The sequence below is a fragment of the Echinops telfairi genome, unplaced genomic scaffold, assembly GCF_000313985.2.
Source record: "Echinops telfairi isolate 266 unplaced genomic scaffold, ASM31398v2 ScPeMD7_7469;HRSCAF=8507_1, whole genome shotgun sequence".
NCBI classification, from domain to species: domain Eukaryota; kingdom Metazoa; phylum Chordata; class Mammalia; order Afrosoricida; family Tenrecidae; genus Echinops; species Echinops telfairi.
In genome coordinates, this window is record NW_022111373.1 from 42982909 (window position 1) to 43003649 (window position 20741).

The following is a 20741-nucleotide window of genomic DNA, read 5'->3' on the forward strand; positions in this document are numbered from 1 at the left end:
AAACAGGGAAGGTCCCTCCCCACAGTCATTTTCTTCGTGGACTGCTGGCTGAAGTCCTAGGAGCCAGAGGTGCATAATACAGCCAGCTGGAAGTCAGAGGAAAGGAAAACTCACCTCAGAGGCTAATACAAGGCATTTTTGTGAAGAAAAAAAAAATCCTTTCTTTAAAGCTATGTGCAATGCATAAAAGGGAAAGTACTAATATCAAGTATATTCTACCTGTAATGGTATCTTGTGACCTGTTTATTAAAGAATATTAAATTGAAAATAAGTGGAAACATTAAAAAATCGAAACCACATTATAAGGCTGATGAAATTAGGCTTTCTTTCTCACTTGAAAAAGATCCAGTTTATCCCTCCATTGATAGGATAATACCTACCGTAGGAACAAGAATCCACAGAACACAGAGAAAGCAAGTCTGAAATAATGAAGGCCTCGGCGAACACGTTTTGAAAACGGATGTATAATGTTGGTCACTTTCTTTCCAGGAACCCCAATTTAAGATTATGTATCTTTATTAAGCAGGTAACAACAAATGGGCCATGTCTATACTTCTAATCTCATTTATTATCACAAAAGTCCCATAAACATGACAAGGCTAGTCTACTTTTTATAGGCAGTCTCATGGGCACACAGCGTGTTTAACAGACTTAGTATATATCACTACCATGATTACATCCTTGGCCTTAAAAATGCCAATGAGCACACGACTGAAGATTTTAAAACATGTGACTCCTAGGGACCCTAAAACAGAATAGAATGGCCCATAGGGCTTCCCAAGTTGTCATCTTTTCAGGAACAGATCATCACATCTTCTCTTCCACGGAGCAGCTAAGTGGGTCTGAATGCTGACCCTTCAGTTAGCAGCCAAGCACTTGTCTACTGAGCCCCTAGGGTTGCTCTGAGTCTGAGTCAAATCGTCAGCACAGAATCGCCACCACCACGAGTCCTGAGACGGAAATCTTGAGAGCAGTATCTAGACAATGGCTCCTGGTTAAAGCACCACACAACAAAGTGAGTTTACATCACCCTTTTATTTCAGTTAGAAATAATACAATTCCACAGGGTAAATCATCAATAAATAATGGTGTTTAAACCTTAAACGTAAAAATCCCAACTCTTTGGCATCTGACAGGATTCTATTTCTTGTCAAACTAATGTATAGATATAGTTAATCTTAGTGATCATTTGTCAAAACACTATGTTACAAAGGTGCAATTTACGCTCAAATATACAACGGCCAAAAATTTCTAGCCCATCAAGAAATCTGATCAACTCGAAAATAAGGGGCCAATGTATCTCAAGGAAAGTATAATAAATGTTGATTAAGAGAGTTCCTAGGATTTTCTAATACTTATTCTGCTCTAAATGGAGTTTGTCATTCATTCTGGCTAAAGAAAAGTCACAATTACACCAAGAAATGACCCACTCTTTAATTAAAAGGTGTTCTTATTTCATAAGCAAGTCTGTTAATACCTAAGAAACTCACAGCTCCCAGCAGAAAAATTTAGATGAACAATTTTATGCTGCCAGAAACAATTCAGTAATAAATTGCACCTTCAAGAGTCAAAAAAGAAAAATAGAAACTTTTACAAAATGTAAGTTACATACATCTTCCCCCTCAAAATATATTCAATAGTTAAGCTGTATTTGTTACTAAAGCCAGGGCATTGGTCCTTTAGCAACAAATTAAACCAGTGCAATTGACATAAATGTTTAAGTAATCCAGGATTAACCCATTAAAACTGTAGAAGCACTTTAGGCTCATATACTAATCCTAAAAACTGGAATTTCAACGAGTGCTTGTACAGAAATGAAACGGGAATGGCCCGATGTCATGCTGAATGGTAACATTTCATACTTTAAGCATTCGATAGTAGAAACCATGAGTTCATCTACTAAAATTCCTTTCATTTACAGAACATCCAGATGCAAACAGTATTATGCCTATAATCCAGTTAAGAGAATCCTTTCCATATTAAAGTTCCAGATGAATTTTAAATTAGAAAATAAGCACTAAGGAAACTTTTCCCAACTTATGAAAACTTCATGTTGGAAACTTTCTGGAAAAGCTTCCCCCATCCCCCCAATCATTGTAAAATAAATACTTTGTATCCCAAATTTAATTTATTAAGACACACTTTAATAATGCTATAAAGAAATATTTTACAACCATAGAGAAGATCGATAACTTTCCATGCGGAAATAAAAAAATTCATTGCTCAATAATATTGAGGCAAGTGAAGAAAGATTATTATCTTGTCAATCTGAAATGTTAATTTTTTCAGTGCAAAACCAGTTATAAAATATTTAAACTCAATATTTAAAAATAAAAAGTGGTCCAATTCAGCAATGTTCAAGTTGTCAATTTCATAAAACAAATCATTACATACATTTTATAGTAAAATACAGAGATTAAAGAAGTACTTGAGTACTTAAGATATAAATTTCTAATGAATCATACCAAGTCAGCAACAACCAAGCAATTAACATTCCCAATTTGAGTGCCTGAACCATAAAGACATATTAGTGTACCACAGCCTTGTCCCTAGCTAAAAAGCTATACAAACTAATGGTCAACGTTCTGTTTTCTTTGTAGTTCCGTGCTCTAAAATGATTTCCCCCAAGTACCTGTGACTTCATTTCTGTATTCAAAATTTGATTCAAACAATTTTTATGTTCCAGGAACACTTAGCTGATATAACCATCTATAATGTGAAGAGTCATGTACAGAGTACTGCAGTGGATTTTCTAGCCAAGTGTAGGCTGACCTAAATTGGTTTAAACTCTGCCAAGTCATTCATGTATTATTCCTAGCAAACACACGGTCCCCTCTAAGGGTTAGGTGTTGAAGCTGGTACTGTAGCACTTCTGTGTCAGCTGGCTCCTTGATGTTCATTTTGTCTAGATTGAGGTAGTCCAGGGATTTGGAGTGAGCCCTCTTACCTTTAAGCAGACAAAGAGGCAGAGGCCCGTGGAGGGCTTTATAAGGTTCATAAGGTAAAGATTTAGTGCACTTGTCTCCTGAGCTGGGCATGCGCCTTCGCCTCCTGCCATTGACCGCTGGAATTTCGTATGGCTGGTAGTACCTACTTCTGGTTTTATACAAACGAGAGGAACGTGCTAGTCCTGCATCCAGCTGTTTGGACCGCAAGGAAGGCATGGCTTCTCCCTTACTCTCTTCACCTCCGGTGCACTTCTGCGCTAATTTCAGGAGTTCCTCACCAGTGGTGAAGCCAACCAAATAGTTAGAGTCCATGTGGAGGATCTGGTAGCCTGACACAGTCCGACGCATCGGTGAGCACGGTGTGCTGGAGCAGCGGGGCTTTTCGGCCTCTGCCTTTCCCGGTGAGTTAGCCTCAGCCACAGGTAAGGGCAGGGTGGCCAGTGTATTTCTGGACTCTCCATTAATATCTACTTCCATTTTAGGCACCAATCTACTCTCGCCTAAAAGTAAAAACAAACAAACCAAAAAAATACACAGATTAGAAAAGTGCAATGCCCAGAATCTTCAGCAAAGCCGTACCTTTGACAACTCAAAGGCAGGTTAGCAAAGATCTGAAGTACTGCTTAAAAGTTCAGATGGTGAAACAAAGAGAAAACAATGTGTTTGCAAATGTAGGGCTATAATCAATTATGAAAAGTTCATTCCTTGGTGCAATATTAAGTGAATTACAATACAGATCTCAGCACTAAGTAAATTAAAATAACATGCTTAGTTTTCATTAAAGTATTAAACTCCACAAAGCGTTTCCAACTTGAAAACTAAAGTCATTATATTTTTCATCATAATTTAAGTGCTCAGCTCTTCACACTTATATTCCTTGGTAATTGTGTTTAAAGGTAAATAATAAAAGTTGATCTACTTCTGGGAGGAGGGGAGGGAATTCAGTTTACACTTAAAAAATGTTTTTGAGGTAGGGAGGAATCTTAAGGTGGTTTCTCCCAATCAACAACAAATCATTTACACTAAACAACTGAGTGGTATAAAATTTCATCCTGAATCCAACAAATCATGTAACTTTTAATATTAAAGATATACAGTACGTAAAATATCTGATGGCCTTTTATTCAGCTACTTACATAAAACATACCAATAATTTAAAAAAAATTTTTTGCAATAGCTAAGACATTCTACCTTGGGACAGCCTAATAAGCAGAAGGACATTTCAAAGTAACGACTGGTTTTGTTCATTACAATTATCACATCACATAACTTGAAAACATCACTGAGCAGGAACACAAAAACAGCCAAGTTAAGTTGCAGATAAATCAAATTTTGGGAAATATTTGTCTAAGTGAGTTGTAGTATCAATGTCATTTCTGAAGAAAACAAACTTTATTTCGAGGTGATTTATTTTTTAATAAAAACAATCCCACGGAGGCCATTTGTTGTGGTTCAGTTAGGGGTAATGAAAACAGTGAGAGCACATGTTCTCGGACTATATTCACAACAATGAACACTTAAAAAGATGGGAGTGGGGGAGCTCTTGCCCTCAGGTTCTCACTTCAATGATCTGGTTTCTAGATGGACACACTTTGTGGCAGAGTAATGAGAGTTCCTTTTAGCATGATCCGTCCTAGTTGTTTTCTTGACTTTGTTTTGAAATGAATCTCTTCTGCAGCATCTAAGACAAGGTTCATATGCTCATCAAAGCCTATGAGACAGCTCTCTATCCGTATATTCACTTGCTCATTAGCCACACCTGCATCTTGGATCTGTTCTGCAAATATCTGAAGATGAGGTTGATGGGCTACACCACCACCTTCTGCACTTTCTGGCCCTGGTCACGGGACGCCATTGTGGAAGCTCAGAGAGACCACCCCTCGCACAGCAATTTTCTATTGGAAGTAGATGATGTTTAATATATCTCATATTGCTAACCAAAATGCTATCAGGTAATATTTGACTTTCTTATATGAAAACTATCTTGAAAAGACAACATTTTAGGGAACTCTTATGAACCTTTCATAAAGCAAACATTCATTTCCTAATTGAAGGATATTCTGAAGTCTGGCCATTAATTTAAAATAAAAATAAATAGAAAGCTATTGGGAAAGAACAGGACTTATCTCTTCATTTGCATGCTACACTTTCCAACAAAATAAACAATTGACACTGATAAAGATGTTATCAGATACGACACTATACACTGCACATTTTTCTAATTTCTTATTTCAATTTAAGGCCATCAGATTATCAAATTCCTTTAACCTTCTACAGGGAATAGCATTATGATATACCACTCTGCATTTATCAACACAATTAGATTCCAAAGACCAGATCACTTTCAAAAAAGCAGTACTATAAGAAGAAAAAACATGCAGCATGGCATCCAATCATAAAATGGAGGATCACTGTATCATTACCTGACTGCCAAACTATATTATTACATAACTGCCAAACTACTAAGAATCATGGCCCAGCCAAGTTGGCACATTGCATTAATCATGTGTTAAGCTTGCCTCACACCTCAGAATTCATTAGTGCTAGACATATGTCACTGATGCACAAAATAGTCCAACAGATTCTTTTTTGTATATTTGTAAACGTGAAATGTCAGATAACAAGATAGTTGATACGTGCTGAATGAGTGTGCCGTGCAGTGAATTATTTAACTGGACTCTTTTATCATATCCCTTGTAACTACAAGTGATTGTTCCCTGGTGGGGCTGCAAAGGAGATGGTAGGGAAAGATGTTGACAGATTTGGAAGACTCAGCTGAGAATGATTTTTAACAGAGTTCCTTGTGATTGCCATCCTGCTACGTATAAAACAAGCCGTTTCAGAAGTAGGAAGGTAGGATATCTCATTACTAGCAAGAAAGCAGAGCAAATAATGGAGCGCATTCTTCGGACCCTGAATCACCTGTGCATTGAACTTCCTTGATCAAGGATATAGCTTTGACACCAGTGACAGAGGAGCAGCAGCAGAAGCTAGAGTCAGGGCAAGAGACACGATGGACTTCCCAGTCCCACAGTCCCGCTGAGTTCCTAGCAGTTCCAGGAGGCTGGCTTCAGGACTGGGCTGTGTGCCTCCAGGCACTTAATTATGAGTTAGCTATGTTTGCTGACTCATGGAGATAGAACAGCTAGAATTGAGTACCTTCAGGCTGAGTCCCTGACAGAGTGGTGTGCTCTCTGGGCATTTATTGACAGCTTTAAAGAGCTTTGTAACATTACTCCAGCAAGGCAGATTCCAAGGGCTTGTCCAGCAGGGAGGCCAAAGACCAGAGAGAGGCCAGCCTTCCGACATGGCTAAGTGGCTGTCCTATCTGAATAATTTTATCCGAGCACGTGTAATGTGTTAGATTTCTTAATAATCCCATAATTTTGAGTGTGGTCTGTGAGTTCTGTGTGGGCATTGCAGTGAATTATGAAACCCAGCCCACACACTAGAAAAGGGTGTTGGGGGTGGGGTAAGGGTGGGAGGAGGACAGGCAGTGTGAGAATTAGAAAGGAAGGTGAATGGTACAGGCATGTCTGACCTCAACCTCATAGGAATCGGCCTTGTGCTGGTGCTGATGTGGAGTTCTCTGCCCCTCTGAGGAGTTAGAGGAGGTCAGATATCATCCCCACATCATTCTTCTTAAAGGTGTATTATATTTAAAATGGTGTACATTAATGTAAATATCTGTATTTGATTGTATGCTTTGTTTCTCTACTGATAAGACTGAACACTAGGTGATTTAGAGCTCTTTAACATATATCTAAAAACCTGAACGCTTCTTAAACTTCAGAAGGCTATAGGAAGCCTCACCAATTTTTTATGCCAACAAATGTTTACTCCAACCCAAAGGGAAAACAATACTCGTTGACTACTTCTGTAGCCCAGGATGAGGGGACGCAGTTAATGCTTCTTACCCTACATAACCTTCACTCAGCTACAAGCAGGAACTGTTTTTCTGATACTGCATTCTGAAAGATAAGGAAGGAGAGGTAGGTAAGGAGAAAATAGCCAACGCCTTGGGGGAAAATGGGGTCTGTGGATGGTGCAAAAGCTAATGCACTAAGCTACTAAGCAAAACTTGGGAGGGCTGCCAAGTCTACCTAGAGGTCCCAGCAGAAAGGCTTGGCTGTCTACTTCCAAAACATCAGCCATTGAAACCTTACTCTTTTATGCTGATAGGCCCATTGGAATCAGTCTGACAGCAACTGGTTTACTGTTACTTAGAAGAAATGACACACACAGAGACAGGGCAACAAATTTAAGGAGTTACCAAGCCAAAGAGAGTCAAATTTGGCACACTTCATGAAAATCTATGGATTTCCATAAGCACTTACTGCATTCTCATTTGGCATATTAAAAACATCTTAAAATTCACTAATTCAGAATCCACCAATTCTGAAACTGGAAAATAGTCAATCTAAACTGAAATTCATTATTTTGCCCATAAGTAAAAGAACTGCCAAACGAGAATGCAAAAAATTTCAGTTAATCTACATGTACATACATACATATACATACACACACATTCATCATACACACTGCCAGAGTAAATTCTGATTTATGCCCCCTCTCCCCCACCATGGGCAGGGTAGAATTCTGTGGGTTTCTGAAACTGTAACTCTACAGTAGAAAATTTCCTCTTTCTCCAGTGGAGCACCTGGTGGTTTGAAACTGCTTTTATGGTTAAAAGCCCAGTATGTAACCCGCTATGCCACCAGGCTGCATGAGTGTGCACACCACATACGCATATGAACTCATTTCTATGAACAACAAAAATTTGTGGCCACATCAAGTTCATCAAAAGTTTGTGGTTATACCAAGCCAATTAGGCTGGCATTTACGAATTCTCAAACTTTCTAGTGACTGGAAGATAAAGTATCTAACAAGGAGAATTATTTGAGAATAGGCAGAAACTGGATAAATTCTTTATGTTATCAATGCAATCTTGTTATATCCCGAGGGGGGGGGAGGTGTGTGTGTGATTAAAATGTTATCTTTTTTGTTTGTTTTTCTTTGTTTTTTTGAGTTTTGTTGCTGTTATTGTTCTTGTTAGTTTTGGTTTTTGTATGACTACCAAAGTAAACCAGAGTTCATAACTCATGACCAACATATGGATTCTGGGCTCCTACTTTAGCTCCAATTCAAGAACAGTTAGTTCTGATAACATGGGCCTACTCTATACTCCCCCTTCATGAAGAGACTGCTGAAGATAAGGATGCTATAGCAAAGCATGGTGAAGACAGCAGACAATGCCCTGCTAACAAGTGGAATAGTCTCTGGGGTCTTAAAAGCTTATATTCAAACAAGCAGCCATCTAAGTGAGGCTTCAACTAAGTCCATATCGAACATGTAGGCCTATGCTATCCAAAATGACAATAACAAAATTCAAAGATGATGAAGGAAAAGTATCAGAGCTTAAAATTGTGAACACCCAATAAGTAGAAGGTTATGGAGGGACAGTGGCAGCCCAAAATCCATCTGCAGAGTATCTAGTCAGATTAAGTCTCTGACAGATCCCCTCTGGTAACAGGCTAGGAACTCAAATAGCTTTACTATCAGAGATAATTGTAACTCTGATTACTGTGGATTGAACCATGATATGATACTTGGACAGTTGACCAACTTGACCCAACCTGTATTTGCTCTAGGCTTAAATATTTCTCACTTATTTCACAACAGAAATTTCTTCTCTGACTTTTTTAATATTGCTGGTGGCCTTTTCTTTTTTATTCTTTATTTTTGTATTATTATTTTCTTGTTTCATTTTGTTTTTGTTTCTGTTAGGTGTCAGTCTATGGAGCACAGAAGGAGTGGAAGCACAGAGACAACTGAGGCAGTGGTTATGGGAGGAGAAGATCTGAGGGGAATTGGGGAGCAAATAATGAATGCCAGAGAGGGAGGCAGCACGAGAACTGACTCTTCTTAAAGTGACTTAACTATAGAAGTATATGTTTTGTGAAAGAAAACTACTTAAAACAAGAAACCCAAGTTGACCAATGGTTGTTACCATGGGTGAAGGAGGAAGAGTTTTTGCTTAGGGGGCATGGAGTTTATGTTAATGGTAGTGGAAAAATTTGGAAAAGGATATCAATAATGGTTGCACAGCACAACGAATATAATCAATGGCACTGAATTACAGATGTAGAAGTTGTTGAATTGGAGAATGTTTTGTTGAGCATATTTTGCCACAATTTAAAAAATTACACTAAAAATAATGGCAGAAATTATACATCAGTAAGAAAATAATTACCTGGAAAATTAGAAGAGCTAGCAAAACTGGTGGAGAAAGTTACAAATGACAAAATTAGATGAGGCATAAAATAGATTAGTATTGTCCAATGAGTATCTATGATCTATCTTCAGGTGGTGCCACAAATAGTTAAGCACTCAGCTGCTAATGTGCTTAGCCCAAAGACTGGTGGTTTGAACCCACCCAGTCACTCTGCAGGAAAAAGAACCTGGTATCTGCTTCTATAATGATTAGAACCAAGAAAATTCTATGGTACAGGTCATGAGGGTCACTATGAGTCAACATGGATTTGACAACACCTAATAACTACATCTCCAGCTAAGTTTCCAGAGCCAACAACACCATAAAAATGACTCAGACAGGTCAGAAGCAGAACTTGCCTAGAGGACCATCATGCATCTCTTCTAATTGAAAAAACAGATATGAGTTAAGAGCTCAGGCACTTGAACCAAGCTTCCTGAAGTTTTGGACAGGTAGACAACACATTTCTTAGAGTAAATACTAGATAGCCAGAAGGTTATGGAAACCATGTCTGAAGTCCTCTAACAAAACTATTTAACTGGCTCCTGCAAAACAAATCAACTTTCTACGTAAAAATCCAATACCATACTATCTCTGAAATGAAACCGACAAAGGTTCGTTTTAAATATTAGACAGCTGATATCTACTTAACTTCTGATGAGTAATTCTAAAAACAGAAAATTTTGTACTTTCTATCTACAAAAGAATTTTTTTAAAAAGACCAGAACTTTTCCTCCAAACAATGTATAGTGTTATGTTCAAAACAAAGAGTTTTTTAAGGTATTTCTATCCGTCTCTGCTGTTTACAAGGATAGCTTCAGGTCCATATGCCCTTACAGGAACATGAATGGTGCCCCAGGAGACTCCATTAGCAAATGTTTCAGTTTTAGTGAGTGGAATGCTAACGAAGTAGCACTCCTCCCATTCTTCAGTATGATAGGAAACATAACTTTTTGTGTTATTAAATTCCCGAGAATTTCCTGACGAGGTAAGTATTGGTATAAGATCCTAAGAGGGGTAACAGAATCAATTTTCTCGGGATAGCTTTTAAATAGGCAAGAAATGGTTTAGGTACTGTCCCATCTGAAAGGGAAGAAGTCTATGTTCCAATTCTAGAATTCCATTTTTAAAATATTCTAAAGACAACAAATAACTTGCACCGTTTCAAAGTTAACAAACCATGTGTCATGTAGGTGTTGAATCTTTTCCACTGCACAATTTCTTATCAAGAAACTCAGCTGCTGTAACTACAACTGAAGACTGCTTCTTAAAAGGGCGCATTTTTCAAATTTCACCGTTAAAAAATTTGGCTCTGAGGCTTGTTATTTTAATGTCTATTCAGGAATCAGCATATTGTTTCATGTTCTAAAAGAAACCATGTGTCTAAAGAGCGCACTACCATGATAAACCGTGACACAGCACTCTTGTAAATATTATAGGTTTGTGAAATAAGCACCCCCCCCCCCCGTATCAATAAGAATAAAGTCTAAAACCAAGAAATTAGGTCCAATGCTAATTTCTATATTCCAGATGACTAAAAATCAGAGACCCATTTTAACGGGATTGCTTCCATTAATGCCTTTCAAATGAGTTTAAAACAAAAATAGAAACTGGTAACATAGAAAATGCTTTAATGTTAAAATAACAAAAACAAACTTTCTGTGGATGTTAGAATCTAAGACAGAAGAGGAAAGGGGGAAAAGAAAAAAGGAAGGTCAACTTGTAATTGAAGTTTACTTTTAAGAATGATGCCTGGGGTTGTCAAGCATGGTCAGGCCCTTTACTCCCAGCTAGCTACCCCATGTAACAGAGTAGATCTGCCTCATTTGGGTTCCTAGGATTTAATCTTTACAATATAAACAACCAGCTTTTTCTTCTCAAGAGTCTCAAGATGAGTTCAAACATCAACTTTTCATATAGGAGCTGAGTGCTTAACCATTGCTCTACCAACGTTCTTTAAATGATACCTAAAATCTCTACCACAGAATCAGATTCTGATTCATAGTGACCCTATAAAGACAAATTAGAACTGCCCCTTTGAGTTTCCAAGGCTACAATTCTATAGGAGCAGAAATCTCGGAGTGCCTGGTGGGTTCAAATTGTTCACCTTGCAATGCACAACCCACTAATCTCTCCTACTGCTACTGCTGTTGCTGCTTCTCCCCCTCCCCCTTCGCTTCCTCCCTGCTGTGAGTCAATGCTGACTCATAAGGACACTACAGGACTACACCAAGGGTCTTTATTAGCAAGTTTTCCTATAATTCAACCAGTAACAATAGGGAGGGAGATAGGAAAAACTTGGCAATGTATTCATAGATGATATCATATCTCTTTGAAGTACATGGTTTCAAAACTTGACAACAGTAGACAAGGTAAGCTACATATACTAGAAAAAGATACAGAGAGCACATTTCTAAAGTATCAGTGCAGTAAGCAATTGTGAATTCCCACTCCAACTCAGTATTCTGGCTGAGACTAAAGCTAATTGGTCAAGCCATTAACATGTGGGTAATGGAGGGAACCTGTTGCGCCAGCAGGAGCCCCATTCCAAACACCACAGCAACTTTACAGAATTCATGCAGCTCTTAATATCCTCCGTGAGGCCACTTCCTAACTTGGTAAAATATAACCTATATGCTCCTTCAACATGTTCTGATAATAGCTGGTAAGTTTCACAACTACGATACAAAGAATTCTTTCTGTGAAACACTGCACCCTACCACTTGCATGTCATTGAAGGAATTCAAAGGATTAATTGCTTCACTAACTTTCATATATATGGGTGCAGTTATGGATCACTGCCATGTCTATATCTTCTTTGAAAAGAAATAAAAAGTTCTCCACAAAGGTGAATTAGCTCCAAGATACCTCTTGATACTACTCACTATAGCCAGTCAGTGACACAATTCAGAAAACAAGGTTTCTACAAGAAATTCCAGGTGACTCAAAGAAGTTGTGCTTTTTGAATTTTGACAGCAATAACCATAACATTTTTAATGGTTTTATTTTTATACAAATATGTTAATTTATGTAAATAAAAATCAAATCCCAACTCACGGCCATTAAGTGGCGCTCCCACAGAACAGGATAGAACTATCTCTGCAGGTTTCTGAGAATAGAACTCTTTACAAGTGTAGATAGCTTGTCTTTTTACCAAAAAATTAAATATATTTTTTAAAACATGCACTCCAAATGTTGGTTTTCCTTCCAAGTAAAGATAAATTTATACCACATAAAATAAAACTTAACTGCCTTCGAGTCAATTTTAACTCACAGCAACTCTTTACGTCAGGGTAGAACTACCTCTGTGGGTTTCCAAGACTATGAATCATTACAAGAGTAGAATGATTCATCTTTCGTCCATGGAGCTGCTGGTGGTTTTGAATTGCTGACTCTATGTTTAGCACCTGAGCACAGAAACCACTATGCTACCAGGGCTCCTATCTTATACAGCTCGAGCTATAAAATTTTAAAATGCTGGAGCTTGCTGAGTATATATAGCAGGCAAATATGAATTCTCCAAAAGGACCATTTTGAATGAGACGAAAGCAAGTAGGTTCAAACTACAACACGTGTGAATGGGAACCTGTTGTGTACGTACCAGGATGAGCTCATGTGAAAGACGGCAACCTGGATGGAATCTGAACGGCTTTGAACACTCTCTAAGAAGCTATGCTTCCTTTTGGCACAAATAGCAATATTTTGAAAATATAACTTATATGCCTTAGCTCTTTCAACAAGCTCTGAAAATAGCTGATAAGCTTCACAACTGTTATACAAAGCAGAATTCTTTTGAAGAAGCATTGCATTCGGGGCTTCCCTCCCCTCTACTTCAGGCTTATCAAATAAATTCACTCCCAGTAATCAAAAATCTACTCCATATGCTCGCTCAAACTGTCTTTAGCAACACAGAGAAAATACCATGGTTGTTTTTTGTTGTTTTTTAAAAGAAGGCAGCATAACTGTCTTATTATTAAGTATATAGAACAAAATGTCATCATGTCAACAAAATCCACCTCAAGGGAATTTAAAACTAGTCATTCAGAGAGAGCAAAAATCCTTGGGAAATGAGGTCTCCAAAGTATAACTATTAGCAGGCTAATGAAAGGTGGAGCCTCTAGTTTTAAAAGGCAAGATCATCTTGCAGATCACCTATCAAGTCTCTCCAGTTATCACAAGAGAACACGCAACCAAAGGCAGGAGCTTGCCCAAAGCAGGTAGTCAGTGGCCATAAGGTCACCTGGCTCCAAGTTTCAAATATGTGGTTCCCAAGGTTGTTTGAATAGAATCACCAGTATAAAAAAAACTTTTGTCTGCGTTCCATCCTTCTATTTGTGATTTTACTGGTGGCTGGGCTTTAGAATTTTTAAAAGATCCTCACCTGATTCTAATATGCAGGCAATTTTGGGAATTCATCAGATGGAACTTACAGAAAAATTTCACTCCTGTGAACTCCCTACCCTTTTTAAAAATCAGTAATTATTACCTAAGGTATCTATCATTTTGGGCTACTTCCAGTACTGCTCACAACCTACTCATGAGGCCTTCAAATTTTCTGTTTCCAACCCACTGTGGACTGGAACTATTTGCTAATCACACTTGTTAAAAGTGGATACGAAATAAAAGTAGATCGGGGCTGAATGGGGGCTCCCTCAGCTACATACACTTTGATAAACACAAGCAGTCCCTGGTTACAAACAAGATCCATTACTAAGTATGTCTTTAAGTCTAATTACAGGTTAGTCAGATCCATTTCTTAATTAGCCTTACTTTTTAAAGTACCCCCCCCCCGTGGTGTAATGGACTAGGCATTGGCCTACTAGCCTGCAGGTCCACTCCAAGGTTGGAAGATTAAGGCTGTTTCCTTCCGTGATGATTTACAGCTTACATACCCTATATAGGGTCCCTATGAGTCAGAATTGAATTAATGACAATGGATTTGGTTTTGTCTACTGCAAGAATAGGATGAGAGCCCTTCCAGTGACTTAAAAGGTACAAGAATGAGCAGTGAAAGTAACTGTGATGAAGAATTTGTTGAGTAGGGGTTGGGTTGGTTGTTTCAAAATGAAGACAAATTTACATAAACACAAAGGGCAAGGAGTAGTGGTGGGCTAAGCTAACTATACTACTACAATTAGCTTCTTAGAAGTCACTTACAGTTACAACTACTTTGGAAAATATTTTGGAAGTTTTTGAGAAATGTAAATATATTGAACAACCCAGTAAGCTCAAATTTACAAAGCCAAGCAACACCCCAGACTAGTTAGGAGAAATGAAAATACATGACCACGCAGCTCATCAAAAGCTGGAAACAATTCAATCAACAGAGGAATAGATAAACCTTGGTTCAATTGAGTACCAACTAAACCTGAAAGAAGCAAACTGAGATTATGCTGAATGGCAGAAGCCAGACACACAAAAAGCTACATATTGTAAATTCTCTCTCTATGACATTCTGGAAAGACAAAATTGTTGGGACAGAATCAGAACAATGATTGTTAAGGATGGTGTTGAGTTAGGTTTTGTGTCACTGTGGCTAGCTCAGTATTCTCAGTGGTTTGGCAGCTAAGGCCCAGTAAAATCCCATGAAGCTAGGTACCACAATGTAATCACTACCATAATGGGATCTGCTGTGAGCAGCCAATCAGTTATAAAAAAAAAATTAGGATGAAGTATAACCCCCTTACTGAAAGAAGATTCCTTAGGAGTGTGGCCTAACTCCTTTTAGTGAACACTATGGGGAAGCGTGCTTGTTTCTTGCTGGTTCTTTGGACTTGAACCAATGGACTGCTACATTGCCTGTCGATCCTGGGAACCAAGAGTAGTTCACTATCTGACCTGCCAACCTTGAATTCATCCATCTGTGCATCCACAGCCTTCTTGCTTTAACTTCTTGCTTTCTGGTTCATCTTTCTGCTTACTGATTTACCAGTCCCTAGAGTTATGTCTGACCATTTAAGTCTCCTGCTTAACATCTGATCCATAGACTTGATTTGGACTGGATTTACCTTCTACAATTATGTGATACATGTTCTTGATATAAATGTGTGTGTGTGTGTGTGTGTGTGTGTGTAAAAGATTACTGGTTTTGCTTCTCTTGAGAACCCAGCCTAACACAAACACGTGGAACTAATTGAAGGAGGTGACAAAAACATCCTATCCTGTCTACTATAGTAGTCATTACACAAAAAGATGCATTTGTCAAAGTTCATTAAATTATACATCTTAAAAAGGTAAACTGTACTGAATATTAAATACACTTCTGAACATCTGAATTTCAAAAGATTGGGAAAGGACCTGAACAGACAATTCACAAAGGATGACCCCAAATGGCTAACAATCACATGAGGAACTGTTGTTGTTCACTAGCCATCTGGGAAATGCACGTCAAGACAACCATGAGATACCATCTAACACCCATAACTGTAGCTCAATTTTTAAAATCTGAGAACACCAAATGCTGGTGAGGGTATGGAGGAGAGATTGGAACTCTATCCACTGCTGGTGGGCTTGTAAACATGTACAACCACTATGGAAAGTGATGTAGCAATTCCTAAAATAGATGGCAATTGAAATATTTTATGACCCATACAGCAATTCTATTACTGGGCATATACCCCAAAGAAATAAGAAACATCACAAACAGAAGTATGCACCCCATATTCATTGCAGCACAGTTCACAAGAGCAAGAATTTGTAAACAGCCTAAATTCCCATCAGTAGATAATTGGATAAAAAAAAAAGAAACTCTGGTGTATATATACATAATGGAATACTACACATCCCTAAAAACAACAGTAATGAAACTATGAAACACTTCTAAGATGTGAAGGAATCTGGAAAACATTATGCTAAGTGAAGTTCGTCAAATCACAAAAGGAACAATCTGTAGGGACAAGCAACAGGATGAGCACCAGCTCAGAATTGCAGGGCGGCCAGTCTGCTGTTAGAGTCGCCTGACTACTGGTACAGATCCTGACTGGTGCCAATGAACCATACACCATCCCGTCTAAGTATGTTTCTTGAAGGTCACTTTGACGGAGGTTTCCTTATGTCAGCTGGGATCAAATTGTCGAGAGGGAAGGGATGTTGACCATTTTGTGGTTACCATGCAAAGGTAAGACAAGGACAAATAGGCATCCCTATCAGAGGGATGAGGGATATTGATTGGAAAGTTAGGTCAGGAGAGGGAATAGTGTGGTAGTTATATAATCGATTGTCAATTTGAGGATTAAGAGTGTAGGGGTGAAGTGTAGTCTGTCAATCAGATCATAGTCAATGAGGCCTCTGTGTGGGCATGGCCTTCTCCTGAGAATTCTGGGAAATCCTATATTTCTTCCTTGGAGGTGGGAGACACTTCTCTCTCTTGGCTCACTCCCTGGGAGACACTGCAGCTGACAAGACACATGGAAGTATGCTAAGGCCCTGAGCTGGAAAAGCCACATGGACTTATCCAATTGCAACCAGACCTCTGAAGCCAGAGAAGCCACACAGAGATCCCTGCCAATGCTGAGATGCTTACACCGCAACTGGATCCAAAGACTTTCTACCCATTGGCCTGTGACTGTCCTGCATTCGGCGTCACTGCATGTTATTTCCTGAGTCTGAAGAGGACTTTATAGATTGGCATCAGACATATGGGCTAATATCAGACTTATTAGCTTGGACTGAACTGGGTTGGGATGCTTTCTTAATGTTTAATTTACCCTTTATATAAAATTCTCTCTTATACACACAAATTTCTATGGATTTGTTTCTCTAGTCTACCCAGACTAACACAAATAGAGAGCCGAAACATCTAGGACAGTGGTTCTTCTCAACCTGTGGGTCACAACCCCTTTGAGGGTCTAATGATCCTTTCACAGGGGTCACCTGATTCATAACTAGCAAAATTATAGTTATGAAGTAGCAACAAAAATAATTTTATGATTGGGGGTCACCACAGCATGAGAAACGATTAAAGGGTCGTGGCATTAGGAAAATTGAGAACCACTGATCTAAGAGAACACAAGTATATGACTACTGGTAGAAAAGGGAGTAGGACTGATCTTTAAGTGGGGAAAAATGACAAAAAAATACTTTCAAGGACCTAAAGGGGCAGGTATCCTGGTAATATGCACCGAATAAGCCACATTGACCCAAGTTTCTGGGCACACTCTGGGGACCTAGGCCAAGTACCATAGAACACTGGGACACTGAACCCTGGATCTTTAAGAACCACAACAGGATCCCAAGGTCGCGCCAGAGATCCGATGAGGAACCTCACCTAGGTGACCTGGACTCTACCTCAAACTTACCTGTAACCTAAAGACTTAAGACTGAAATTTCATGGTGTTTGAAGAAGCAGAAGGCAGCCATACCAAGAGTATTGAACTGTCAGTAGTTGGAAAATCATTGACTTACTACATAAGAATGCATTATAAGCTTAAAAAGTATCTTAGGATATACATTATTCTGGAAAACCTGTGACTGACATTCTCAGTAAATATTACAAATTTTCCCTGATAACCAACTTCTACTGTTTGTGTAAATAACATTGAGCCACAAAAGGATTGAATCTGTACAAGTAAATAATTTAGGTACTGCAATATGGAGTTAGCCTACATTGGCCCCAAATTCTTCTCTCAACAGTGTTTTAAAAAATTAGTACCAGGGGCTAATCAATGACAATATCAACAGATCTTTATGCTCTATAAAACGCTATCATAAATTAACAAGGAAGCATTGAAAAGGAGCCAAAGGCAAGTAAGAAAACACAGAGCCATGAATAGGTTTTCAGCTCCCACTAAATCCTAGCTCCAATGAAAGAACAACTAGTTCTTACATCATGACCCTACTCGATACTCACCTTCAGGAAGGGAACACAGAAGATATGGGTCCTATAGTAAAGTATGGTCTAGAAATTAGATGGTGCTCGGCAATCAGATAAAATAGCATCTGAGATTTAAAAGGCTTTTTTTCCAAACAAGCAGCCACCTAAGTGAGATGTCAACTTAAGTCCTTATGGAAAGAAACACACCAACATCCATGACTCAAGGATTGAAAATTATATAATCTAAAACTGAAGGAAGGAATAGAGCCTAAATTGTGAGATTCTGGTTCGTAAATGGTTATGGATGACAGTGGAAGCCCAAGTGTGTTAAGCAGGCTTCTCTTTATGATTTTATTTATATATATATGTGGAATATAACGGCTAATTAGTCTACACAGCAGTACAGAGGGTTGAGTTCAACTCACTTCCATGGAACAGTTAAAATACTGAAAGTCCTTCAATTCATGTGGGCTGCTGGGTCCAAGGTCAAGGAAGCAAACAGCAGAGTCCTCTCTTAGGTAAGGCAAGCAGTGTCTGCCCATAGGCAGCAAGCAGCAGAGTGGGTCACCAACAGTAGCTCAGGAGCTTCACAAAGCAGGCCCCATGGGATACGAATGCAAGCAATGCAAGGTGACAGTATCCACCAGCCTCAAGCTTAAGCGATGTACTTACCAGCAGCATGGCAAAGCAGGTCTCGAAGGAGCCTCAAGCTCTAGCAACAAGATCCTGTGGTTGGCCAGGTCCACAGGGAGTGTGGCTCACAGGTTGAGGCACAGAACTAGCTAAAGCAGCAGCAAACTCCAGCACACTGATCGCCAGAGAGCGAGAGAGAAGGGGGTGGGCCTTACAGAACAATTTATCTCTTTGCCTTCCAATCAAACTGTGATCTGATTAATCCCACTTGTTCCTATTGGCCAGGTTGGCACAAGAAACCGAACTATCACACTCAAGAAACATTTGTGAGATATACACAGGAATAAACCTCTGGAGAGTTCCCACTATCCATAATGGAGGAATAGGAAGAAACTGGTTATACTCAGAGAGCATTGGAGAGAGGACTATGGGAGATCAAAATGATAACCTGACTTGAACAGTTAAAATCTTGTCCGTTGATTCCCTTTTGATTTATGTTGGGACTAATCTGGTTCTCAACATTTTCTACTTCTGTTTGTTTTCCCATAGTGGGGTTTATCTCAGATGTATTTTGTCATTGTTGAGTAACCCTCTTGAATTTTTCTGTTTTTCAGTATATGAAACCCAGGACTGAAGAACCTATAGGGAGAGCAAGTAGAATAAGAGCTCCTGGGGGGATACAGTTGGGTGGGGGAAGGCAAAGGGGTACTGTTATCAAGGAGTTCAAGAAAAAGAATGTTTTGGAACTATCTGTGGCAGCAATTGTACGATATTGCTTGATGTTATTGAACTAAGGAATGATATATGTATTTGCTCCCAATAAAATGGTTTTGAAAATAAAAAGCCTTTTCCAAGTTTTAAATGGTCTTCCAATTTTTAATATTTTTCAAATTATATAATGTCAGTATCAGAAAGACTCTTGATGGCTATTTATAGTCTATATTTCAAGACTTTCAATGACATGTAACTCACTACCTCCTAAATTTCTCCATTTCACTGTTGGCACTTTTTGCCGTTCTGTATATATGGGAATATGGAAGAGAAAGTTTTGCAAATTACTTCTCCAGTCTTTGGAGATCATTCTATTTACTAAGATTCCACCAAAATTAAATCAACTGACTCTCACCAAGAATTAGCAAAATAATATTCTATATTACCTTTTCCTTACAGAAATTTTTTTTTAAGATGTCAATCCAAGTACAACATGAGTCCACTGAGGTAACTGTTAAAAAAAAAAAGCAAAGGGGGCATATAAAAAGCTACTGTATACAAACATTCTTGGGGTAAGGACTGGGTAGTATGGCAGGGACCAGATCAAATGCAGGGATGCACATGATAGACAACTGGGGAGGATGTGGGGAAAGAAAAGAAAAAGTGATGAAAATAAGGAAGAAATGGGTAGCAGGGGCATGGGGCACTAACCCACCCAAGGGGAGGGTATCGTTCTTATGTCCACAGGCAAAGAGGGACCAGACTTCAACCCAGTGCCCCAAGGTGTGAATGCAACATTCAGGCATGGAGTAGGGAACCAGTGGAGAGGTCTGGGGGGCTGACCCCAGTCCCAAATACTGTGTGTACGCCTGCCCATCCCCCCAGAAGAATGTATTTCAAAGGACGGCACTGAATCTGCAGCTCCCGGAGAGGGACATGTCTGATCAGAGCACAGGTGAGCAGATGAAGGGGAAGTAGGAGAGAGTGGAGCACATCTTGGCCCACCAGGCCTTGAGGACGATGACCCCAATTAAAGCGGCCAGTCCACAGAGAGGACCACATGGCCAGGCCCACTATGAGACATGATGCCCCTCACTGACCCATGGCCCTGCAGGGACAGCATGGGAGATGCAGTGTGAGAACTGCGCCTGATCTGATCCCACCACACCAAGGCAAAGCACTGGGGGAGTGCAACAGAACAGCAAGGGAATGGAGCGGCAAGGTCCCCAGGGAATGCTGAAGATGGACTTTGGGGCCAGGGCGTGGTACCCCAACAGACTAGACTGGAAAACACTCCTAAAGGCCAACAAATGATCCATGAACTAACTACAAGCTTTTCTTTCTTGTTGTGTTTTGTTTTGTT

At 39.2% G+C, this 20741-nt stretch overlaps 1 protein-coding gene across 3 annotated transcripts in view; it reads right to left on the bottom strand.

Moving 5' to 3' along the window:
- Positions 1-1016: 1016 nt before the first annotated feature.
- The window catches only part of MACIR (macrophage immunometabolism regulator), a 28438-nt gene continuing 8713 nt past the window's right edge, over positions 1017-20741 (bottom strand). The window contains exons 3-4 of one of the 3 annotated variants that reach the window (XM_045285379.1): positions 6866-6919; positions 1017-3448 (exon numbers count right to left, since the gene is read on the bottom strand). In XM_045285379.1, coding sequence (XP_045141314.1) covers positions 2802-3425 — 624 coding nt within the window. In that variant the 5' untranslated portion in view covers positions 3426-3448; positions 6866-6919 and the 3' untranslated portion in view covers positions 1017-2801. Of the gene's footprint in view, positions 3449-4707; positions 4822-6865; positions 6920-20741 lie in introns of those variants that run through there. The other 2 variants (XM_045285380.1, XM_045285377.1) reach the window with 2 other exon arrangements.